Source organism: Phyllobates terribilis, unplaced genomic scaffold (genome assembly GCF_046119375.1).
Source record: "Phyllobates terribilis strain yellow unplaced genomic scaffold, ASM4611937v1 Scaffold_2__4_contigs__length_985480577, whole genome shotgun sequence".
Lineage (NCBI taxonomy): Eukaryota > Metazoa > Chordata > Amphibia > Anura > Dendrobatidae > Phyllobates > Phyllobates terribilis.
The window spans coordinates 826,784,937-826,811,559 of record NW_027362762.1 but is presented as its reverse complement, the minus strand read 5'-3'; the positions used below and the strand labels follow the sequence as shown (position 1 = coordinate 826,811,559).

The following is a 26,623-nucleotide window of genomic DNA, read 5'->3' as shown; positions in this document are numbered from 1 at the left end:
ACCTGTATCAGTATGTCTTAGGCCTCTTTCAAAGGTTTTCATGTTTCGAGTTCATGTCGTGTCAGTTTCCACACGTACTGGAGACACTGACACACGTAGACCCATTCAAATGAATGGGTCTGTGCACGTCAGTGTGTTTTCACGGACCGTGTCTCTGTGGGCAAAACACGCTGACATGTCTGTTTTTTACCCGCAGCACGGCCCGCAAAATGTCCCATACAAGTGCACACTGATGACACACGGATGACAACCATGTGTCATCAGTGTGACACATACCGGCGCCTGGGAATCAGCGGTACAGTTAGCGCTGTTCCCAAGCGCCAGGTGCTGCAGGCATCTGTCATTATTGTCCCCTGCTGGCGCTGTCCCCAGCGCCAGCAAGGGACAATGTTCAGAGTAGTATTCTGCCCCTACTGTGTCCAAAACCTGTAAAAATAAGAATAAAATAAAAAAAATACTTATACTCACCTGTCCTAAGTGTCCCATGCTGTAATCCATCTGACCACACGCGCTGAGGAGCAGAGGAGAATGACGTGCTCCAGCGAGCAGGCCCCTGTCCTCCGCTAAGTTCACTGAGTCACAGGACACCGCTCGGTGAGGTCAGCGCAAGTCAGGGGCCTGCTCGCTGGAGCGCGCCATTCTCCTCTGCTCTTTAGCATGTGCGGTCAGATTGATTTCAGAGTGGGACACTTAGGACAGGCGAGTAGAAGGATTTTTTTCATTTTGTTCTTGGGAACAACGCTAACTGTACCACTGATTCCCAGGCGCCAGTACATGTGAAACTGATGCAGCACACGGTTGCCACATGTATCATACACACGGACACGGATATCTTTGGTACTGGTTTTTCCAGTACCGGAAATATCCGGAAGTGTGAAAGAGCCCTTATGCTGTCGGGATGACATCCTAATCTTTTTAGAAACCTAGACTCACACCACCCTGATGTTGATGAGCCATTATTCCTAGAAGTGGATGCCTCTATTGCCATAGGTGAAGCAGTCATTTCACAAAATTCTTCAAAATCAAAAAATTCTCCCTGCGGTTTCTTCTTCAAAATATTCTTTTTGGCAGGAAAAAATGACTCCATTTCTGATCATGAAGAATTAAAATTAGGTCTAGAGCAGGGATGTCCAACTCAAATATACAGAGGGCCAAAATCGCGGGCCTCCTTGATATTTATATAAAAAAAAAAAAAACCTTAACCACTTCGCGCCAGAGCCTGTTTCCGCCTTCGTGACCAGGCCAATTTTTACAATTCTGACCACTGTCACTTTGAGGTAATTACTCTGGAACGCTTCAACGGATCCCCCTGATTCTGAGATTGCTTTTTTGTGACATATTGTACTTCATGATAGTGGTAAAATTTCTTCGATATCACTTGCGTTTATTTGTGAAAAAAATCGGAAATTTGGCGAAAATTTCGCAATTTTCAAACTTTGAATTTTCATGCCCTTAAATAGGAGAGATATGTCACACAAAATAGTTAATAAATAACATTTCCCACATGTCTACTTTACATCAGCACAATTTTGGAACCAACATTTTTTTTTTTGTTAGGAAGCTATAAGGGTTAAAAGTTGACCAGCGATTTCTCATTTTTCCAACAAAATTTACAAAAAACATTTTTTTTAGGGACCACATCTTATTTGAAGTGACTTTGAGGAGCCTTTATGACAGAAAATACCCAAAAGTGACACCATTCTAAAAACTGCACCCCTCAAGGTGCTCAAAACCACATTCAAGAAGTTTATTAACCCTTCAGGTGCTTCACGGGAATTTTTGGAATGTGGAAGAAAACAATGAACATTTAACTTTTTGGCTGAGTTCACACGATGCGTATTTAATGCGCTTCCGCGGCGTTTTTGCAGTTGCGTAAACGCCGCGGAAACGCATGGTAGAAGGGCAGCAATGTTCCCCAATTGAAATCCGCATGTGCTGTGCCCATGATGCGGATTTTTCCGCAGTGTAAACGCTGCGCTCAAAAATCCGCAGCATGTCATTTAATTTTGCGTAAACGCGGCGTTTTCGCCGCCATTGACTTGCATTAGAACGCTCCAATTCCGCAAGACTGCATCTGTACTTGCGTAATTGGTGCGTTCTAATGTGCTGATGGTACCCGGGTGTGGAGGAGAGGAGAGTCTCATCCACAACAAGGTACCATTAAAAAAGCTGCTAAAACAAGAATAAAATAAATAAAAATATATATACTTACCATCTGTCAGCCCGCGCACCGCTCCTGCTTGGTTCCCGGCACTTGCAGTGAGTTGAAGGACCTGCGCTGACGTCAGAGTCATGTGACGGGTCACGTGACGCTGACGTCGGCAGGTCTTTCAATTCAAAGTTGCCGGCGAGGGAGAACGGATTGAGCAGGACAGCGCGGGCCATCGGAGGTAAGTATATACACTCTCTCGGGTCACACTATATAAATCCATGCTGTTTGCATGGATTTATATAGTGTGACCTAGTTGTCAAGCACTTTCCAGGTGATGCTAAAATCGCCTGGAAAGCGCTTGTCAATCCACATGCGGAAACGCATGTGAATCCGCATGTATTCTGCAGGAAAAAAGCATGCACAATCTGCATGCGTTTTTTCTGCCAGGGAGATGCAGAAATTTTCTGCTTCATTTCTGCATCGTGTGCACATACCCTTTTTGACAAAAATGTTACTTTAGACCCAATTTTTTTATTTTCACAAGGGTAACAGGAAAAAATGGACTACACAATTTGTAGTGCAATTTCTCCTGAGCACGCTGATACCCCATATCTGAGGGAAAACCACTGTTTGGGCGCACTGCAGGGTTCGGAAGGGAAGGAGCGCCATTAGACTTTTTGAATGAAAAATTTGTTTGAATAATTACCGGACGCTATGTCGCATTTGGGGAGCCCCTGATGTGCCTAAACAGTGGAAACCGCCCACAAGTGACACCATTTTGGAAACTAGACCCCTTAGGGAACTTTTCTAGATGTGTGGTGAGCACCTTGAACCCCCAGGTGCTTCACAGAAGTTTAGAATATTGAGCCGTAAAAATAAAATGTTCACATTTTTCCCACAAAAACGTTTTTCATCCCTTCATAAAGGTAATAGGATAAATTGCACCATGAAATTTGTTGTGCAATTTCTCCGGAGTACGCCGATACCCCATATGTGGGGGAAAACCACTGCTTTGGTGTACGGCAGGGTTCAGAAGAGAAAGGAGCGCTATATATTGACTGGGATAGGTTGCAGACACCATGTCACATTTGAAGAGTCGGTGACATGCCGAAACAGCAGAAACCCTTTCAAGTGACCCCATTTTGTAAACTACACCTCTCAAGGAATTCATCTAAGGAAGTAGTGAATATTTTTTAATTTTTAAATTTATACCATTGGGCAGTGAAGAAAACAATTATATTTTTACCACAAAAAATGTTTTACCCTCAGATTTTACATTTTCACACAGGGCAATGGGTAAAAATGGTGCCGAAATGTGTCACACAATTTCTTCTAAACATGGCAATACCCCATATGTGACTGTATCGTACCGCTTAGCCATACGGCGAGATCCAGGAGGGACGGAGCGCTATTTGACTCTTGGAGAACAAATTATTGTAGAATAGTTTGCGGCCTCCATATAAACAGCCCCTAAGTGCTAGAAGAGCAGAATCCCCCCTCAAGTGACCCCATTTTGGAAATTATACCCCTTTGAGAATTTACCTACAGGTGTAGTGACGATTTTGACTCCATAGGTCTTTTCCAGAAACAAGCAGCAGTGGATGTTGCTGAGTGAAAATTTCAAACTGCTGTTGAAGTGACCAGTACGCTGTAGTGACCAGTACGTTGTGCCCAGATCGTGCTTCTGGAGACATGCACCTGTAAATTAGGCAAGCTCTCATTGCTACAGGAATGCCAAACATGTGGACCCTAAATGTAGTTTAGGCACATTGTGGGGCTCAGAAGGGAGGGAGGCATTTGGATTTGGGAGCACACAAAATTTTCTGAGTTTCTTTTGGAGGGCAAGGGCCATTTCGCTTTTCCAGAGCCTTTCTGCTACCAGTAACTTGGAAGTCCCTTATATTTTAAACAGATAACGGGCATGAGTGGGGACTAGCTTTTTTTGAGGACTGAGTTGAAGCTTTTATTGGGAACATTTTACGTAACATTTATCCGGCGCTCTAGGCTGAGCACTTACATCGGGGTTTCCATCTAAATTTCCAAGTGGTGTAATTCAGATGAAACCCCTGCGGAATCCATTCACTATAATGAGGCAGCAGAGTTCCTCTGGACTGCATCTGGCCTCTGTTTCGTGGTGTCCTTTTTTTCAGAAGTGCACAAAATTGTGGCCAACCGCACTTTTATGCACGTCTAAAAAAAACTGACACCGTGGGATCACAGGCCAGATGGCATCCACAGTGCCTATATCTGCCTCATTACAGGGAATCTTCCGTCATGAATTCAGTCTGAATCACGTATTTCAGAGATTTATACGGAAACCTCGGTGTAAGTGCTCAGCGCAGAGCGCAGGATAAATGTGAGCAGAGCCTTACTGCGATCTTTGGGAGACATAATAAGCAAATGAGCAGCAGGTGAAGAATTGGTTTGATTTATTTTTTACGTTCCTCGTGTGGTATACGTGATTAGATTACTTTATTCTTCGGGTCGGTGCGATTACAGCTATACCAGATTCATATCGGGTTTTTATGATTAACAGTTGTCACACACTAAAAAACGTTTTTTTTTGCAAAATCTAGTTTTGCATCGCCATATTTTGAGAGCTATAATTTTTCCATATTTCGGCCGACAGAGTCATGTGAGGGCTTGTTTTTTGCGGGACGAGTTGGCATTTTTATTGGTACATGACATATTTTGATCGCTTTCTATTCCGTTTTTTTGGGAGGTAAAATGAATAAAAACCAACAATTCAGGAATTGTTTTTTGAGTTTTTTTTTTTTTTTTATGCCATTCTGCGTGTGGTAAAGTGATAAGGCAGCATTATTATTCGGGTCAGTACGTTTACAGCGATACTACACTTATATCTTTTTTTTATGTTTTGGCGCTTTTACACAATAAAACTATTTTATAGAAAAAATAATTTTTTTGCGTCGCTTTATTCTGAGAGCTATAACTTTTTTATTTTTCGGCTGATGGAGCTGTATGGCGGCTTTTTTTTTGCGGAACAAGATGACGTTTTCAGCAGTACCATTTTTATTTCCATTTGGCTTTTTGATTGCATTTTATTCCACTTTTTGTTTGGCAATATGATGAAAAAGCATAGTTTTTTTCTCCGTTTTTTTTTTTTTTTCACAGTGTGCACAGAAGAGTTAATTAGCATGACAGTTTTATAGATCGGGTTGTTTCGGACACGGACCAAATATGTGTACTTTTTTTGTTTTTGCATAAATATACTGATTTATTGGTTTAATATTTTATTTATTTTTATTTATTTTGTGATTTTTTTTTTTTTTTTAACAGTTTGAAAACATTTTTAGACTTTTTTTTTTTACATTTTTACTTAGTCCCTGTATGGGACATTAATTTTTATTTTTCTAATCACGGTTCTCATGCAAAGCAATAGACATGTATTGCATTGCATGAGAGCTGACAGTGTAAAACTGTCATTATCTCCTGCTAGACTCAGCTGCAGGCTGAGCCTAGCAGGACACCGTACATGGCAGACCCGGAGGCGGTCATGTGACCTCCGGCTGCCATGACAACGCCAGGTCCTCTCAGACATCAGGGGGCCGTCGGAGAGGTAAGTGGACGACCCCTTCTCCCCTTACTATCTTCTAAATGCCGCGATCGCTATAGATCGTGGCATCTAGAAGATAGCAAAGGGTTAACATCATTGGGACCTGATCCAATCAGGTCCCAATAATGTCCCCTGTCAGAGCTGTCACTCTGCACCACACCGGCAGCGCTTGCAGGACCCTGGGGGTCCTGAGCGCTGCGGGACCACCGACCGTTTATAAATGTCGGGGCTGCACAGAGCCCAGGCAGTGCCGACGTTTATATACAGTGGGTGGTCAGGAAGCGGTTAATATTCGGTCCCGCACAACTAATAGCCTATCCGGGTTCTTTGATCCACGTGACACCTCTTTAGATGGCCCTCATATTTAATCGAACCTGAAAGTATTCTTGCTTCCATTACTTCTTTTTCCTGTACTCCAATTAAATAATATTGTCTTGTTTCTATGGCATTCCACTGGGAAGCTTTATCTTGAAAACATTTTAACAAACAGCTGGAAGCGTTTCTTAATTCTACAAGAGGCTTAGAAGGAAACTTGCCAGTTTATGTGCACCTGTATTTTTTTATACCTTGTTTAAACCTAGACTGAATAAACGTTAAAGGGGTTTTCCCATGAACAAAGTACATTTTAATTATTAGACCTTGCAATAAAAATAAGTTCCACAATTGAATGTGTTAACAAAATTTTTTTTTGTGCTGAGATAATCTTATACATGGGCCCCTACTGTGTACTGTGTAATAATGGCTCCTGGGCAGAGGGGGAAGCAAAAGAGTATACAGACAGGACAGCAGGGATTGCAGCGGATTCTGTGAGCTAAAACATTTCACTGTGTGTTTTTAAGCTATGTTTTACCTCACAGAAAGAATCAGCTGTGATCCCGTGCTGAAATGACAGTATACTCTACTTGCTCCACTTGCTTGTCCACTGTCACACATACCCTGGCCTCTCGGTTTGAGCTGATCCAAGTGTCGCCCATTAAGACCAGCTCCACTGCACAGTTGCCTCCGGTCTGTGCTGCTCGCTCAAACCGACAGCTTAGAGCAATGATGTCAAACTTAAAGAGGGCCAAAATAAAAAAAAATTAGACCAAGTCGCGGGTCAAGCAGTGTACAGAATAATGGGCCCCCCCAATAGCTCTCCATACCGAATAATGGGCCCCCCCACATAGCCCTCCATACCGAATAATGGGCCCCCCCACATAGCCCTCCATACCGAATAATGGGCCCCCTCACATAGTCCTCCATACCGAATAATGGGCCCCCCCCACATAGTCCTCCATACCGAATAATGGGCCCCCCCACATAGTCCTCCATACCGAATAATGGGCCTCCCCACATAGTCCTCCATACCGAATAATGGGCCTCCCCACATAGTCCTCCATACCGAATAATGGGCCCCCCCACATAGTCCTCCATACCGAATAATGGGCCCCCCCACATAGTCCTCCATACCGAATAATGGGCCCCCCCACATAGTCCTCCATACCGAATAATGGGCCCCCCCACATAGTCCTCCATACCGAATAATGGGCCCCCCCACATAGTCCTCCATACCGAATAATGGGCCCCCCCACATAGTCCTCCATACCAAATAATGGGCCCCCCCACATAGTCCTCCATACCGAATAATGGGCCCCCCCACATAGTCCTCCATACCGAATAATGGGCCCCCCCACATAGTCCTCCATACCGAATAATGGGCCCCCCCACATAGTCCTCCATACCGAATAATGGGCCCCCCCACATAGTCCTCCATACCGAATAATGGGCCCCCCCACATAGTCCTCCATACCGAATAATGGGCCCCCCCACATAGTCCTCCATACCGAATAATGGGCCCCCCCACATAGTCCTCCATACCGAATAATGGGCCCCCCCACATAGTCCTCCATACCGAATAATGGGCCCCCCCACATAGTCCTCCATACCGAATAATGGGCCCCCCCACATAGTCCTCCATACCGAATAATGGGCCCCCCCACATAGTCCTCCATACCGAATAATGGGCCCCCCCACATAGTCCTCCATACCGAATAATGGGCCCCCCCACATAGTCCTCCATACCGAATAATGGGCCCCCCCACATAGTCCTCCATACCGAATAATGGGCCCCACATAGTCCTCCATACAGAATAATGGGTCCCACATAGTCCTCCATACAGAATAATGGGCCCCACATAGTCCTCCATACAGAATAATGGGCCCCACATAGTCCTCCATACAGAATAATGGGCCCCACATAGTCCTCCATACAGAATAATGGGCCCCACATAGTCCTCCATACAGAATAATGGGCCCCACATAGTCCTCCATACAGAATAATGGGCCCCACATAGTCCTCCATACAGAATAATGGGCCCCACATAGTCCTCCATACAGAATAATGGCCCCACATAGAGGTGGCGGTTCTGGTGTCGCAGGCCAAATATAACTACCCTGCGGGCTAGATGTGGCACGTATGACTTAGAGAATCCACTTCTCCAGGTGAGCTCATAACGTATACAATATGGTGAGTGAACGCTATGTCACACTTGTAAATAGTATTGAATCAATTTTGTTCATCTGGATAGAAAATGACAGTAAGTTTGTATTAAAAAAAAAATGAGATAAAAGCCATACTCACTTTAAATGCAGCTTATTAGGATCTATCGTTAGTGATTCAAGGCACAGATTGTCAGGATCCATTTCTGATCCTAAAAGATAACAGAAAAACAAATATAATTCTAGTTCCATTTTACGGTTTTTATATTTCGGCCTAGAATGTTAAGGGGGGTTATTCTGAGATTATAAATTAAAGATGCTTGTCTGGGCCTGTGAAAATATTTTAGAAACAAACTGAATATGGATAAAAAAAATGGAGACTTCATAACAATGCCCATGGGAGTGATAAGCTTGCTATACTAAAAATCCAGTTCACATGACTGGGGCTGTTTCTGCGTTATGCACATATATTTCTGCAATCTCCATTCAGGTGAATAGGACGAAATGACATGACGGCAACAAACCTGCCACACGTGATTAACCCTTCATCACCCGATCTAACGGACTGCACTTAATGCATTCCATTATTTAAGGTTCACATACAAGAGATTTGTTACGCAGATTTTCTTGGTTACAGGATTAGACGGATTAAAGTTGTTTGTAAAGATTTCTTTCTTGATGAACAGTTCCAATTCTCCTCACATAAACCATGCGGGATCAGGAGTAAGTGGCTTACAGTTTAGCATGCTCCGGGCAAGCTGTCACACACAGAAATAAGGAAAACACAACAAAACCAGTGAATCTGCTGTCACGTGAGTCTGGGGTAAAGCCGACAATCAAAACATCAAGGCTTGTACTCGCTGAAATATACATGCCAACATTTTATTTAATAGAAATGTTCTTACACCAGCAAGTAAGATGCAAACAGCAAGGTACAAGCACATCAGTTATGGGACCTTGGCACATGTGAGAACTAAGGCCTCATGCACAATATCGTACAACAGCACCATACAACCACCAAGCCGTAATACAGCACCCCCACAGGAGTCTATGGAGATCTGATTAACCTCTGGATGTATCAAATTATATATTTCTTCTCCTGTCAAATTCAGCGTGAATCCATCAGTAAAAATTGTGGCATTTGCTAATAATGCAGTTGGATATGATGGCCATATACAGCTGCAAGCACAAAACAGACCTTGTGCACTTCAATACAGTTCTATTGATCTGGCTCTGCCATGGTCGTTGCCATTTCATAGTTTTAAACGGAATCTGTCACCACCTGGCACTTATCTCACGTACAATATAGGCATACAGGTGATAGAAATGTAAATCTATACCTACTGTATCTGTATGCCTCATATTAGAGGTCTGGTTGCTGTGCAATTGCTTTTTATTCTTTCAGGTTTCTGATGCTTGCAGGCCCGAGGCACGCAAGAAATCCCCGCCTACTTTGTGAATTACAATGTTTCCCCCCTCCCCTGCACGTCACAATGCCCTGTGACGTGCAGTTTCGGAGTCCAAATCTTGCGCATGCGCACATCACCTTTCACGCAAGGCGCACTTGTTGCTCCCGGCTATGTTGCGTACATCAATGATTTTGTGAGCAAGCACCGGCGAGTCACTGAACTCCGCTCCAGTAACCTCCGGCGTGCACAACACTAAGGTGCTCTCCCCACATCGTCATTGTAAGAAACCATATGTATATGGATCCTAACGATGACGATGCAGGGAGGAAGTGGGGAGAGCACCTTAGTGTTGCTCATGCCAGAGGTCACTGGAGCGGATGTCACAGTGACCTACGCACAAGATCCCTCCTGTACAATGAGCATAGAAGGGAGGAATAAGTGCACGTCACGTGCAGGGGAGGGAGGAAACATTTTAATTAATACAGGAGGCGGGGATTTATTGCGGTCCCCGGGCCTGCAAGCGACAGAAACCTGAAAGAATAAAAAGCTATTTCACAGCAACTAGACCTCTAATATGAGGCATACAGGTAAGTATAGATTCACATTTCTATCACCTGCATGCCCATATTAGAGGTCAGATAAGTCCCAGGGGGTGACAGATTCCCTTTAAGTTTGAAGGTAAGTCAATCGAGTTCAACCTATAATCTAACATGTTGATCCACACAAAGGCAAAAACGCCATGAGGCAGATTGGAATAAATAACTGCAACCAATCGTTTCCCAAAGCATGTGAAACCAAATATTAAGTTGAGGGTGCCAACAATTTGTCTGGCCCATTTTGGTGGTTGTGAGTGAAATTATGTCCAATTTGCCTTTTTTTCTCTGTTTTTGTCTTGTTACAATACGCACAAAGGAATTAAGCATGTGCATAAGAAAACAATGTAATTGCAATAATTTTCTGGGAGAAATACTTCATTTTCTGAAACAAATTTCAAGGGTGCCAACACTTTCGGCCATGGCAATTGTGCTAGATCGGCTCACTCAGCTAAAAGAGCTGTCTCTCTAAATTTCTGGTTTATTAGAATGTGGCATAAACCGACAGAGTCCATCAAAGTAAACACGACTCTTTGGACAAAACAGGAAAAACAAAACAAAGTGGCAACCCCAAGCACAGCCCTTGTGGTAGCAGGGATCCGCCCGCTCAGGGTTTAGCACACGGTTCAGGTTAGCACAACACTACCTCTCTGGAGCTAGCCTCTCCAGACATACTGAACACTGAATGCCTCAGCAGGCCGTCTTTTTAAACCACAGACCACACCCTGGGGTGGAAATATGGAGAACAACCTCCCACGAGCTCTATGGTTGTTCTGAAAAACTCAGCCCTTAAAATTGCTTTTTTACCCTTCACAACACTTAGTGTGCTGGAGCAAAACTTTTGTGTTTCAAATCACTGAAGCCAATAGCCTCAATGAAACATACCTCCCCTCCAGCAGTTTGCCAGTGACTTTGTCACACTGTATATATAATGTATACTGTGCACAAGTGTTTTCAACGCACTAACTTCCTTTGTGTGTGGAGATACTAAGTAGAAATTAAGCAAATATACATGCGCTATATAGTACTGTGAACCCAATGCGATGTGAACATAGCATATATGAAAAAAAAGGATCATATAAATGGAAGTTACGGTTGACACTGTGCCTACCTGTGTGCACCGGATGAAACAAGTGGAGACTGTGTCAGGAAAGGAGGTGGACCCTACCCTCTGAGACGCGTAGGATTGCTTTGCAATATAATATATAGCATATATATATATTATATACAGTGGGGGAAAAAAGTATTTAGTCAGCCACTAATTGTGCAAGTTCTCCCACTTAAAAAGATGAGAGAGGCCTGTAATTGACATCATAGTTAGACCTCAACTATGAGAGACAAAATGAGAAAACAAATCCTGAAAATCACATTGTCTGATTTGGAAAGAAATTTTTTTCAAATTTTGGTTGAAAATAAGTATTTGGTCAATTACAAAAGTTAATCTCAATACTTTGTCATTGCCAGCAAAGGATATATAACAGAGGTCAAACGTTTTTTGTAAGTCTTCACAAGGTTGGATCATTCCTCCATGCAGATTTCCTCTAGAGCAGTGATGTTTTGGGGCTGTCGCTGGGCAACACAGACTTTCAACTCCCTCCAAAGGTTTTCTATAGGGTTCCTCCTAATGCAGGACAATGCCAGACCTCATGTGGCTGGAGTGCGTCAGCAGTTCCTGCGAGATGAAAGCATTGAAGCTATGGACTGGCCCGCCCATTCCCCAGACCTGAATCCGATAGAGCACATCTGGGACATCATGTCTCGCTCCATCCACCAACGTCACGTTGCACCAAAGACTGTCCAGGAGTTGGCAGATGCTTTAGTGCAGGTCTGGGAGGATATTCCACAGGAGACCATCCTCAACCTCATCAGGAGCATGCCCAGGCGTTGTAGGGAGGTCATACAGGCACGTGGAGGCCACACACAATACTGAGCCTCATTTTGACTTGTTTTAAAGACATTACATCAAAGTTGGATCAGCCTGTAGTGTGTTTTTCCACTTTAATTTTTTTTTTTTGGGGGGGGGGGGCACACGACACTCCAAATCCAGGCCTCCATTGGTTAATAAATTTGATTTCCATTGATGATTTTTGTGTGATTTTGTTGTCAGCACATTCAACTTTGTACAGAACAAAGTATTCAATGAGAATATTTCATTCATTCAGATCTAGGATGTGTTATTTGCGTGTTCCCTTTATTTTTTTGAGCAGTGTATAATATATATATATATATATTGTAAGGTAGCGCTATTCATCATGCTGGGGGACACTCGCTTCACGGGGTTAATTAAAGCACACCAGCCACATTTTCTGATAACACGACATCCAGCAGTTTATTACACTTCATAATGGCACATAACATAGTCCATCTCAGTGGCTCCCCGGCATGGTTATACACATAACATCCAGGAGACCTTTCCAATGGCAGCTATGCCCGCTTGGCTTTAGATACAGACTTCAGCAAGGTACAACATCAATGTCCATATAAAGAACCATTTTTACCTTTGCTGGGTCTTAGCTGCTTCTCTCAGCTCTGTTCCGCCACAGCTGTGGTTTTAAGGCTTCCCAGCCGTGGACTCCAAGCCACGTGCCTTCCAGGGCTACTGCGCCCAAACACAGGGATTTAGCCTCTTGCCTCACCAGGCCTCTCTCTTCCAGCCCCTCCAGGCTAATGGTGTCCCACACACAGGGATCAGGCCTCATGCCTTTCACACCTGTTTCAAAACTACCAGGGTTTATATATCAGTCTGTGCACATAGAACCTGTGATGATGTCACAGTCATGTGATCAGTCACCTGAGGGGAGGTACATGGTCAGCTAGAACACCCCCCCTGGACATTTTAGCAATGCAGGAAGGCGCTGCATTACAATATAATATAATATATATATATACACACACACACACACACACACACATATTATATGAATCGAACCTTAGTGTTTATACTGGAATAATCTTCTGTCTTAGGCTATGTGCACACGATGTGGTTTTAATGCATTTCCGCGGCTGTTTTTCTGCCGCGGAAACACATTTAAACCGCTTGCTAATAGGTCTGCCATGTATAGCAATGGTAATCCAGATGTGCTGTGCACATGATGAGGAAATTTCCGCTCCGGATTACCATTGCAGCAAAAACCGCAGCATTACCATTGTTTAGGCGTTTCCGCCGCAAATTCATGCCCACTGACTTGCATTGAATCGCAGCAAACCCGCAGGTATAATATCTATACCTGCGGATTTGCTGCGTTTCAATGAAAGTCAATGGGCGCGAATTCTCGCCAGAAACGCGCTGCGGTTGGTACCCGGGTCGGGAGAGGAGGCTGTTATTCCTCTCGTCCGACCGCCGCTCGGGCTGATAAGAATGAGAGTGGCGTGGATGAGAGGAGCAGTAGTCTGCTCTTCCCAGCCTGTGTGCCCGCAGTAAAAAAAAAAAAAAGTAAAAAGAAAAAAATAAACCTCTATACTCACCTGTCCGGCGGCTCCCGGTGTCGTCCTGGTCCCCGGCGGCGATGTCTTCAGCCTGGCGGCCAGCGGTACACTGCGGGGAGAAGGTCCTAGAAGCACAGTATACTGTGCTTCCAGGACCTGCGCTGATGTCAGCGATCAGCTGATCGGTCACGTGTCCATCAGCTGATCAGTGACACCAGCGATCAGCTGATCGGTCACGTGACCTATCAGCTGATGCTCACCGGAATGTTTCCAGGGTGGTAAGTTCACCGGGGCTGATCAGCTGATCAACCCCAGTGACCTCCTGCACAGCAATGTACACTGACTGGGGTGATTTTTACACCCCTGTCAGTATACAGTGCTGTATTAAACCGCTGTGACATCAGTGATTGTTGATGTCACGTGTAGAAGTGATCCAGATCGTCGTGGGACACTCGGTGGCGGTACGTGGACTGCGTCGTTGACGGCGGACAGGTGAGGAATATGGTTATTTTACGTTTTTTTTTTCAGGAGATCGAGGGCTTCGTGGAGGCGTACAATAAAAAAAAAATAATTAAAAACCATGTGTTTTTTATTTCATTAAAATACTTTATTCTGGCCGTGTTTTTATTAAAAAGGTGGCGACTATTTTACCACGCGGTTAGTAATGAGGGCGTCTTATAACGCCCTCCATTACTAACCTGGACTTCATGTCAGCCGCCAATACAAGGCTGACGTGAACCCCAACCCCATTACCCCACTCGTCACCGCTACAGGGCAGTGGGAAGAGCGAGGCTAAGAACCAGATTTGGCTCATCTTATGGATGAGCCATTTCTGGGACTGCTGAGGGGTGATATTAATAGCCGCAGAGGGGGCTAGTATCCATGATCCCTTCCCTGGCTATTAATATCAGCCAGGAGCTGTCTAGTTTAGCCTTTGCTGGTTAGATTTTATAGGGGGACCCCACATTAATTTTTTTCTGGGGTCCCTCTGTAATCTAGCCAGTAAAGGCTAAACAAACAGCTGTGGGCTGATATTAATAGACAGGGAACATTGTTGGCTAATGGCCCCTTACCCGGCTACTAATATCAGCCCCCAGCAGTCGGCTTTCCCTCTGCTGGTTATAAAAATGACGCGGGAGCCCACGACATTTTTTTTTTTTAATTTTAGGCTCTGTGCCCATAATTCAGATGTAGCAGCTCTTTGGACGCAAATTTTTTCGGCGTCCAAAACGTTGCATTCTATTGAACGCAGGTAAACCCACATGTGTTCACTGAACCATGCATTCATCGCATTCAATACTTTCTAGTGGTCAAATTTCTGTTGAGGAGACTAGCGACTCCGCAACAGAATTTGACATGCTGCGGTCCTGAAAGACGCGCCGCATGTCAGTGTCCACGGGTGATTCGCAGCCTCTGATACACATAGTGGACATGGGATATCGAGAGATCTCATCCACTATGATGTAACATCTGGACGCTGCAAGTTTGATGCTGCATAAACACGCAGCGTCAAACATGCAGCGGCTCCTGACCGTGGCCACGTACCCAAACTCACCCGCAGCATGTCCATTTCTGTAGCGGACATGCCAGTCTCCGCTGCAGATTTTGACCGATTGAAGTGTCATTATATGCGGTGGATTCACATGTACCGACAACAAAAGTGAGGCATTAGAACACCGCATTCTGAACGCAATAAAAATACGTTGTGTCCAAAGTGCTGCTGTGTGCTGATCGGGGGGACGTAGAGGCTAACGAACCAGCTGTGAGATGTTAATTATGGCCAGGGACCATGTTTACCTAATGGTACCTTCCTAGGCTAAAATTAGCAGCTCACAGCAGCCGCATAAATCACATGAATAGAAATGCTAATGAAGATTGGGCGAATCAGACTAGATGACATCCAGCTCTTTTGCTTGGTGATGACAAGGTGTCAATCAGACCTTTTCATGCCCAAACTTAATTAAAGTAAAGTGTTAAATAAACACACAGATACAGTGTAAACACTTTATTTGAAATACAACAGACCCATTCTTCAATCATTTAAATGAACCAATATACTCACCCCAGTTCTTATGGTAATCCAAAAGTTTAAGCAATGTCCCACCAAATAACTTTATTTAGCTCCAAAAAGAATTCATTGATGTACAAAATCGCTTCAAAAAACGCATCAAAAACGCATGTAAAATCCTCATGCGTTTTTTCTGCCAGGGAGAGGCAAAAACGGTCAGGAAATTTCTGCTTCAAATCCGCATCGTGCACACACAGCCTTTCTTGTTAAACGTAAGACTCAGTTCACCCTTCCGCCTGTAAGTATCAACAATATATCTTTTTTTTTTTTTAACAGCCACTATAGGCAAGATACGACACACAGTGACTTTTTAGTGGAATATGTTTAAACCCTACATCTGGAACGTATACCTCTCAATTAAGGCTCGAGCACTGTATACACAGATTCAAAAACTCATAGTGTCAGATTTATCATTACATTTCCACAGTTTTTTTTTAGGTGTGAATACCTCTCAATTAATGACTTTTTGACTTACGACAAATTAATCAAGTGATTTCGTTAGTTTTCTGATTCTTCCAGATGTTTTAGACAAGATTCATTAAAAGAGACTTAAAAAATAAGAAGTTTTGGTGCAACTCTACTCCAGACCCCCACGAGTGATTTTATGTAAGCCATTACTTTGCAAAATGTATGACTTTTTCCACTAAAAAGTTGCAAAACCAATTAAAGATAGAAAAGAAGGCAATTTTGGGCTTTGCGCAAAATTCACAAATCGTGTGCACCATTTCGATTGCATTGGTACAGAAAAAAAACAAAAAAAAAAAAACAAAACAACACTGCCCAAATGATGAATACTGCAATTCTCTACTAATTGGTCTGCCTAATACTAAACTCTCCTCTCTCCAATCCATACTGAATACAGCAGCCAGCTCACATTTCTGTCCAGCTGCTACACTGATGCCTCCACCCTGTGTCAGTCATTGCACTGGTTTCTCTATCATAACAGAATTACAACATAAATTTATCACACTTGCATACAAAGCTCTCCACAGTGTTGCATCATCCTACATCTCCACTTACCCATACTCTCCATTCCGCTATTGATCCAAGATTAACATCCTTCATAATCCTAACCTCCCCCTCCCAAGGCTTTTCTGTAGCTGCACCCATTCTCTGGAATGCTTTACATTAATTTCCATTCCTTTACATATAATAAGATTACTCGCTCTCCTTCTTATGCAATAACCAAGAGCTGTTATTTTTTTATGTGCTATAGTCATAAAACTAATCACTATATCCTTGTAATAAATGCTAAATATTTCACGTGATTCATCCAATACAAGTACAGATTATATGACATTGATTATGATCATATGTGCATTGGTGACAGTAGTTTAATGAGTTGAGCAACTGTTCAACGTTAGCATAAAATACATTCAAATTACATTTTTGACCAATATCACATTATAGAGTAATAAGCACTCTTCCTGGGAGAACCTATGGACAGATAGCTCAAATTCAGCAGGCCGGATCCTTCTCTTCCCAGACATCATCAGCTGAGATGAGGGGGGGGGGAGGGGTCGGGAGGCCCCGATACATATTAGACTGTTGCTTGATGCTGCTGACATCGGTGCGTTCAGACGTCAGTGATTTTCTTTTTGTACACAAAAAACTGATTGATTTGATTTATATCAGCGCTTGTTCAGTGTGCGTCAGTTTTTCCCATCAGAATTTCATCAGTTTTTTCTTTTCATGTAGGAAAAGCTTGAGGAAAAACTTCTCATATCAAACAAACATGAACATCAGACTGCACACAGATGGCATCTGATTGCTGGGCAATTTTTGGGCAGACTCATAGACTTGTATTGGTGAGTTTTTTCCGTGACTCGGATAAAAATTTGACATGTCTCCGTCTATTGGTGAGATCATTCGGTCCACACACACACACAAAAGAAAAAACAAGTAAAAGAAAAAAAAACATGTGAACCGCCCCATAGACTATAAAGGGTACGAGTACAATTAATGAAAAACACGGATAGAACACATATGTGAAGAACTGAAGTCTGAATGACGCCTAATCTGTATTGGGGTCTTAAAAATGTATATAACATGCCTTATGATAGGAAGAATAGTGGAAGCAGAAATTTGAGGTGCTAAAATAAATTATATCAGTTCTTTACATGGAATGTGTGGGTCAGAAAGTAGCTCTTCTAAAAATCTGTGGTATGAGTGTATATAGAGGACTATATGAGTGGCCTCCGGTCCTGGGTGCTGTCTGGCATGTGATCTGCCCTGACTACTTTTAGGGCACAGTCAGATGACCGTATAAATTGGACCTCACTGTTCGGACTGGCCGGCGGCTTTCCCAACCCAAGCATCACAGCTTCATGTATTTCTATGTAGCTCGGATTGGGAGAGCTGCGGCCAGTCTGAGCATTGCGGTCCGATCTCATTTATACGGCCGTCCGACTGCGCCCTAAGGCCGAGATCAGACTGCAGTATTTTCCATTCATGTGCTGCCTGTGTGCTAGTGCACATGAGGAATTTTCCACATGGATGTGCTACAGATGAGCTACCGATCCGAGATGTGGATGAGTGCACGGAGCTGCAAATTGTGGCCAAGATAGGACGATTATTTGATGCTGCTACTTTAAAGAAGCACTGCGAAAAATTATTGTATTGTCTAAACATGTATGCAATGTGGTGGGAGTGCGGTAATTTACTCGCTCATCAGTGTTTCCCCAGTTTCCAGCGCCGCTCTGATCCTCTTCTCAAGTGACTGATATTCCAATTCGCCGGCTGGGGTCTGTGTGTGGGCCTGTAGTCGCTTTTACAATGTAAGTCTATGGAGGGTCGGGGGAATTTGGAGTCGGAATTGTAGTCATGTGAGTAAAAAAAGGACCGGAGTGGCGCTAGAAATGGGAAGATGGCGATCAGTGAATATATTACTGCACTCACACTACCTTACATACACACAGGTTTAAGGAATAACAAAAATGTCTTTGGAGCCCGACAAGAATTGCTGCTGCTTAATAGCACAGGGGATAATGTAATTGACCACTGGACAGTCCGGGAAGCTTTGTCTCCCTCCTTCTGGATGAACTACACTACAACCAACCAGGCTCCGCAGCATCTACACTTCAGTAAGGCAGGTAACCGGTGCTCTGGTGTGAGCTGGGGGCCAGATGTGACTATACCATATAGATCATACATACAGATATACCATATAGATCATACATGTCAAACTCTGGCCCGTGGGCCAAATCTGGCAAGCAGAGTGGTTATATTTTGCCAGCGACACCAGAACCACCACCTCTATTTGGGCCCATTATTCTGTACGGAGGACTATGTGGGGCCCGTTATACTGTACGGAGGACTATGTGGGGCCCGTTATACTGTACGGAGGACTATGTGGGGCCCGTTATACTGTACGGAGGACTATGTGGGGCCCGTTATACTGTACGGAGGACTATGTGGGGCCCATTATACTGTATATTATTCTGTATGGAGGACTATGTGGGGCCCATTATACTGTACGGAGGACTATGTGGGGCCCATTATACTGTACGGAGGACTATGTGGGGCCCATTATACTGTATGGAGGACTATGTGGGGCCCATTATACTGTATATTATTCTGTATGGAGGACTATGTGGGGCCCGTTATACTGTACGGAGGACTATGTGGGGCCCATTATACTGTATATTATTCTGTACGGAGGACTATGTGGGGCCCATTATACTGTACGGAGGACTATGTGGGGCCCATTATACTGTACGGAGGACTATGTGGGGCCCATTATACTGTACGGAGGATTATGTGGGGCCCATTATACTGTACGGAGGACTATGTGGGGCCCATTATACTGTATACTGATCGGCCCACGACTTTGTTCAAGTTTTTAATTTTAACCCTCTGTGTGTTTGAGTTTGACATTCCTATTATAGGGAGTTGAAGCAGAAGAAAAACAGGAAGAAATATATATTTTTTTCCTTCAAAACACAGAGCCACTTTTGTCCACAAACCGTGTCTGGTATTGCAGCCCAGGTCCATTTAAATAAGGACATTTCAATGTAAACTAATCAATTCAAAATCATTATGTAATAATAATGAAAGGTGAAATACCAAAACGCCATTCCTCTACACGCGACGTGTACATTATCCTTACTATGTAGGGAACGTGCACGTCATACACATGACACCGCCATGTGGAAGTCTGCGGACAGTCACTAGCCATCACAGCACGAGAACAGACCAGAGGTGGCCGGACATGTCACCTGTGGGATGTCGTGACCCCGGGGTGTATGGTTAGAAGAGACTCCCAGTTATGTTCTCATACATATTATACAAGGATGGGAGAGCTGCTGTCCCAGTGGTGGCGCCCCCTAATGTACAAATCTGCATGAAGCGCCCACACTATCAGGCCATGGACAGTGGTCACCGGTACACCTCACCTTTCATCACATCACAAGAAGCAGACTATGACAGCAGCACCCATAACACACGCCCGCAGGCCCCGTTACCTGCCCCGCTTCCCCGGTCCGTCCTCCAGTCTTGCTGACAACTTTACTGCGGTTTGTTTTGGTTGTATTTTCTTTACCTCCTCACTCCCTTCCGTGGGCGGAGCTTCCCAGTGATGTTTAACATGTGACCGCCATCACCGCGTGGTAGCCTTCACGTCTGTGCGGTGATTGGCTGAGGGCGGACACATTACCTGGATACTGATGAGAGCGCGGACGCCATCTTTGCTAGTGGCAGGGTTTTCCTAGTGCTAGACTTCTCTACCGTTTCTATGACGACACTGAGTCATTTCTGTATTACAGAGAGCATGGGGTGATGCAGTCTGCTTGTAAGATGGCTGACAAGTCTCCACCCTGATAGAGCTGCTGCTGTCATGGAGTCTCTAGCCATTATAAAAGAACAAGAGACTGCCAGCAGTGTTCCTACTCCCTTTCTATTTTTGCCTCTACCTATTTTCCATCCCTTGTTCCAAGATCAATAATTTTTTTATTTTTCAGTAAGCCTAGCTGAAATAATGACGTCATTTATTTCACCATAGAATTTTTAAGTTCACCGAAATGGTGAAAAAAACCCACAATTCCACCATTGTTTCTTGTAGGATTGTTTATACAGTGTTCATAGTGCGGTATTGACCTGGTAACGGGATTGTCCTGGTCTGTGCCATTATGGCGATTCCAAACTTCTAACTTTTCATTATATTTTAGTGGTTAAAAAAATTAGAACTTTGCAAAAGAACAATTGTTTTGTGATGACGTTTTCCGAGGCTTTTATTTATTTTTACATCAATGGGGCTTTTTGTTTCGCATTGAGCTGTAGTTTTCATTAATTCCATTTTGAGGTATATGAGATCTCTCTTTACTGCCTAATATTAAGGGAGGTATGACGACCAAAAAATATTGTTGTTTTTTTTTGCTTTATAATGTTTACCATACGGATTACGGTAAATGTTTCTGTATTATCAGAGATCAGACTTTTACAGACACAACAATAACAAATATGTTTATTTTATTTTTTACATTTCTTTATTTTTAAATGGGTAAAAGGGAGGTGATTTAGCCCCTTAAGGACCGAGCCACTTTGTAGATTAATGACCAGGTCTCATTTTTTAAATTTGACCACTGTCACTTTATGAAGTAATTACTCTGAAACGCTTCAACGGATCCCGCTGATTCTGAGATTGTTTTTTCGTGACATATTGTACTTCAGGATAGTCTTAAAAGTTTTTCGATATGACTTGCGTTTATTTGTGAAAAAAATGGAAATTTAGCAAAAATTGTGAAAATGTCACAATTTTCAAAATTTGAATTTTTATGCTCTTAAATCAGAGAGATGTCATATAAAATAGTTAATAAATAACACTTCCCATATGTCTACTTTACATCAGCACAATTTTTGAAACATCATTTTTTTTTGTTATGAAGTTATAAGGGTTAAAAGTTGACTAGTGATTTCTCATTTTTCCAACAAAATTTCCAAAACCATTTTTTTTAGGGACCACATCACATTTGATCTATATGACAAGGGATCTATATGACAGAAAATACCCAAAAGTGACACCATTCTAAAAACTGCACTCCTCAAGAAGCTCAAAAACACATTCAAGAAGGAAGGAAAAAATGAACATTTAACTTTTTTCACAAAAATTTTACTTTAGACCCATTTTTTTTTATTTTCACAAAAGTTTCAGGAGAAAATGGACCCCCAAATTTGTTGTGCCCGCCGATATGCCATAAGTGGGGGAATACCATTGTTTGGGCGCACAGCAGGGCTCGGAAGGAAAAGAGCACTGTTTGACTAATTGAACGCAAAATTGGATGGAATCGAGAGCGGACGCTATGTTGCGTTTGGAAAGCCCCTTATGTGCCTAAACAGTGGAAACTTACCACAAGTGACCCCATTTTGGAAAGCAGACCCCTCAAGGAACATATTTAGATGTGTGGTGAACACCTTGAACCCCCAGGTGCTTCACAAAGTTTATAACATAGAGCTGTGAAAATAAAAAATAATTTTTTTCCCACAAAAATTATCTTTTAGTCCCAAATGTTTTAATTTCACAAGAGTAACAGGAGAAAATGGACCTCAAAAGTTGTTGTGCAATTTCTCCTGAGCTCGCCAATACACAATCTGTGGTCGAAAACTACTTTTGAGGAACAGTGCAAAGCACAGAAGGGAAGAAGCACTATATTGGAGTTCAAATTTTGCTGAAATGGTTTCAGTGTGCCACAGAGACCCTGAGGTGCCAAAACAGCAGAATCCTCCATAAGTGACCCCATTTTACAAACTACACCTCTCAATGAATTCATCTAAGGGTGCAGTGATCATATTGGTACCACAGATGTGTCAGGATTTTATACCATTGGGCAGTGAAGAAAAAATAATTACATTTTTACCACAAATATTTTCACGCGGGGAAATTGGTAAAAAAATGGCCCCAAAATGTGTTTCACAATTTCTGCTGAACGTGGCAATACCCCACATGTGGCTGTACAGTACTGCTTAGCTATACGGCGAGACTTGGGAAGGACAGAGCGCTATTTGCCTGCTGGAGCGCAGATTTTCCTAGAATAGTTTGCGGACTCCATATACAGACCCCTAAGTGCTAGAAGAGCAGAATCTCCCCTTCAAGTGACCCCATTTTGGAAATCATACACCTGCCAAACATGTGGACGCTAAATGTGGTTTAGACACACTGTGGTGCTCAGAAGGGAGGGGGAATTGGATTTGGGGGTGCAGAATTTACAGAATTTCTTTTGGGGGGGCGAGGAGCCATTTCCTTTTCCAGAGCCTTTGTACTACCAGTAATGTGAAAGCCCCCAATATTTCCATTAACAGATGACGGACCTGAGTGGGGGCTTTTTATGTGAAGCTTTTATTGGGAACATTTTACAGAACATTTTGGATCACATTTATCCAGCGCTCTACGCTGAGCACTTACTTTGGAGTTTCCATGTAAATCTCCGAATGACGTGATTCAGATGAAACCCCCGAGGGATCCATTCACTATAACGAGATGAGGCAGCAGAGTTACTCCTTCTTTCCAGAGGTGCACAAAACTGTGGCCGACCGCGCTTTTATCTACACCTAAAAAGATGGACACCGCCAAATCATAGGTCTGACGGCGTCCACAGTGCCTCCATCTGCCTCATTACAGGGAATCTTCTGCCGGGGGTTCTGTCTGAATCACGTATTTCAGAGATTTACACGGAAACCCCGGTATAAGCACCCAGCGCAGAGCTCAGAATAGATGTGACCCGAGCCTTACTGCAATCTTACGGAGGCCGAATGAGCAAATCAACAGCAGGTGAAGAATTAGTTTTATTTTTTTTTTACGCCGTTCCTCGTGCGGTATAATTGATTAGGTGACTTTATTCTTCGGGTAGGTGCGATTACAGCGATACCAGATTTATATCGGGTTTTTATGATTGGCTGCTGTCACACACTAAAAAACGCTTTTTCATTGCCATATTTTGAGAGCTATAATTTTTCCATATTTCGGCCGACAGTCATGTAAGGCCTTGCTTTTTGCAGGACAAGTTGACATTTTTATTTGAAACATTTTCGGGCAAGTGACATTTTTTGATCGCTTTCTATTCTGATTTTTGGGAGGCAGAATGAACAAAAAACAGCAATTTAGGAGTTGGCTTTTTTTGTCGTTACTTGTGTGGTAAAATTGAAAAGGCAGCTTTATTCTTCGGGTCAGTACGTTTACAGCGATACTTCATTTACAGCGTGGAAAAAAAGTATTTAGTCAGCCACCAATTGTGCAAGTTCTCCCACTTAAAAAGATGAGAGAGGCCTGTAATTGACATCATAGTTAGACCTCAACTATGAGAGACAAAATGAGAAAACAAATCCTGAAAATCACATTGTCTGATATATATGTAATTTTTTTTCGCTGTTACATAATGAAAACTTTTATAGAAAAAATAATTATCTTTGCATCACTGTATGCTGAGAGCTGTAACTTTTAAATTTTTTGGCTGATTGAGCTGTACGGCAGATTGATTTTTGCGGGATAAGATTAAGCTTTCAGCGGTACCATTTTTATTCACATTTGTCTTTTTGATCGCGTTTTATTCCACTTTTTCCAGCGGTATGATGAAAAGGCATAGTTTCCCATGTGTTTTTTTTTTTTTTTTTTACACTGTTCACTGAAAGGGTTAACTAGTGTGACACGTTTATAGGTCGGGTCGTATTTAATAGTGTAATATATCTTATTATTTTTTAACATATTTTTTTTAGATTTTTACAATTTTTTTTACTTTTTTATTTAGTCCCACTATGGGACTTTCACTTTTTTCATAGGTACAATGTATTGTAATGCACTAGCGTTGCAGTACATTATACCTGTGTAGAATACTGCTGAGACCATGCTGTGAGCATGGGCTCAGAAGCTTTCCATAGCTTGGTGATCCGGGGGGCGTCATGATGACGCCAGGTCACCATGGCAACAGTCGGGCCCCCGCGATGACGTCGCAGGGGTGGCGATCTGAAGGCAGAGGGAGCTCCCATCCCTCTGCCTGCCTCCTGAATGCTGCGATCGCGGCATTTAGGGGGTTAACAGCCAGGGCCGGCGCTGACACCGCTCCTAGCTGTTAGTGCAGGAGCTCAGCTCCAGCAGCTCTGAGCTCCTGCTGTGATCGGGCAGAAGAGGCTGATATTTCAGCTTCTTCTGCGTGATCGTGCTGTGAACAGTCAGTCAGATTGACTGACCGATCACAGCGATCTGGATGCGGGAACCGCTGGCATGGGTCCCTGCACGACTTCCCGTACCGATCAGCTGTCTGTGACAGCTGTCGGCACTGAATTGTCACTGCGTGTTTACACACAGTGACACTTCAAAGTCATGGCGAGGATAACCCGTCCTGGTGCGTGAACTAGCATCCGGCCATGACGGATTATCCTCGTCATTGAACGTAATGGGGTTAAAGTTTTTAATAAGTTTTTCACTGTATTTTTTATCCCTATAGGGCAGAGGTGGGGAATCTTTTTTCTAACAAGGGCTATTTGGATATTTATACCATCCTTCGGGGGCTGTAGAAATCGCGCACTAACTCCGCCTACAAAGTACGTCCTGACGCTGGCACTGGTGTCAGGACATAATCTTTCATTGCACGCGCCTCAGGGTTCAGTAGTGAACAGCGTGTGCGCATGCTCACAGAGCAAGAAGAAATTAATGGGCCAGCAAAACACGGCTGCCAGCCCAAGTACTGCTGTCTCCAGGAACCTCGGGCCAGATAAAAAGCCATTGAGGGCCGTAAATGGCCTGCGGGGCTGAGGTTCCCCACCCCTGCTATAGGGGGCTTGAACCTGCAATCGCTGGTACTCTATACTGCAATAGTACTTAGTGACATTACTGATCTCCTATGAAGCCTAATCACAGACTGGGGTTCATAGTTGCATAACGTTGGTGGCAGTAGACCCCAGGATGCCATGACAGCCCATCGGCTTCCTGTGCGGCATGGGAGCCTAAATGATTGTGCCAGGCTGGTGCGCCATTTAAATGTTGCTGTCAGATTGATACACAACACTCATCTGCGCTGGCAATATTGTGGCAACACTTCCCTGGCTTATGTATGCCCAAGTGATAGTGTGCTAGAGGGAGCTAACTGCACAGAGATTTATGTAGGTCTTCTTAAAGCCAATGATACCTGTATTAGGCTCTGTCCACATTACAATTATTTTCGTTTCATGGATGGTTTTGTGCCTCAGGGCTCTTTGGATCAATGAAATCAATCTCAAACACCTATGATAATAGTTTGCCACGTGAGCCCAATTAACCCCTTCACGATATATGACATAAACCTATGTCATATGGCATGCCCCTGCCATTAATGCGGGCTTGCAAGCCAAGCCCGCATCTTTCCCCGCACATGACGGCCGATTTAATAAGCCATCATGTGCCTTTAACAGTCATGGGGGGAGCGGAGCTCTGCCCACGATTGTTAACCTGCGCCTGCAGAGGGCGCACGCCGTTCCATGCTTCCATCGGTGCCCGTGACGTGATCGTGGGGCGCCGATGAGTTGTCATGACAGCAGGAGGTCTGCTGAAGACCCCTGTGCAGGGGCGTACATGGGGCCCCACAGCAGAAGATCTAATTCACCCCCCCCCCACCAAAAAAATAAATAAATAAATTAAATGATTGTCGGGGTCACAGAAGAGCATATCTCACAACTTTCCATCCTTTACATAGTAATTTTCCTCCTGCTGAAGTCCTAGATTTCTCTTTCATTGCCCCCATAAAGTATGATGCCATCAAAAGTGTCCACCAAACACAGTATGAAACCCCCATGATGAATTCCTCCACATGCACAGTATAATGACCCTACTGTACCCCACTTCAACTCCCAGGGCAAAGTATGGTGACCCCAACACAGTATGAGCCCCAACTGTGACCCCCACACAGCCCTCCATGCACTATAATGGGCCTACATACAATATAATAGCTCTCCACAGAGTAT

The 26,623-nt window shown here is 43.6% G+C and overlaps 1 protein-coding gene across 4 annotated transcripts in view; it reads right to left on the bottom strand.

The window, feature by feature from the left end:
- The window catches only part of INPP5K (inositol polyphosphate-5-phosphatase K), a 63,216-nt gene extending 42,901 nt beyond the window's left edge, over positions 1-20,315 (bottom strand). Inside the window, exons 1-2 of one of the 4 annotated variants that reach the window (XM_073667739.1) lie at positions 20,164-20,315; positions 8,347-8,416 (exon numbers count right to left, since the gene is read on the bottom strand). In XM_073667739.1, the coding sequence (XP_073523840.1) occupies positions 8,347-8,408 (62 nt within the window). In that variant the 5' untranslated portion in view covers positions 8,409-8,416; positions 20,164-20,315. Of the gene's footprint in view, positions 1-8,346; positions 8,417-20,094 lie in introns of all 4 variants that reach the window. The other 3 variants (XM_073667740.1, XM_073667738.1, XM_073667741.1) reach the window with 3 other exon arrangements.
- Between the last annotated feature and the right edge of the window lie 6,308 nt (positions 20,316-26,623).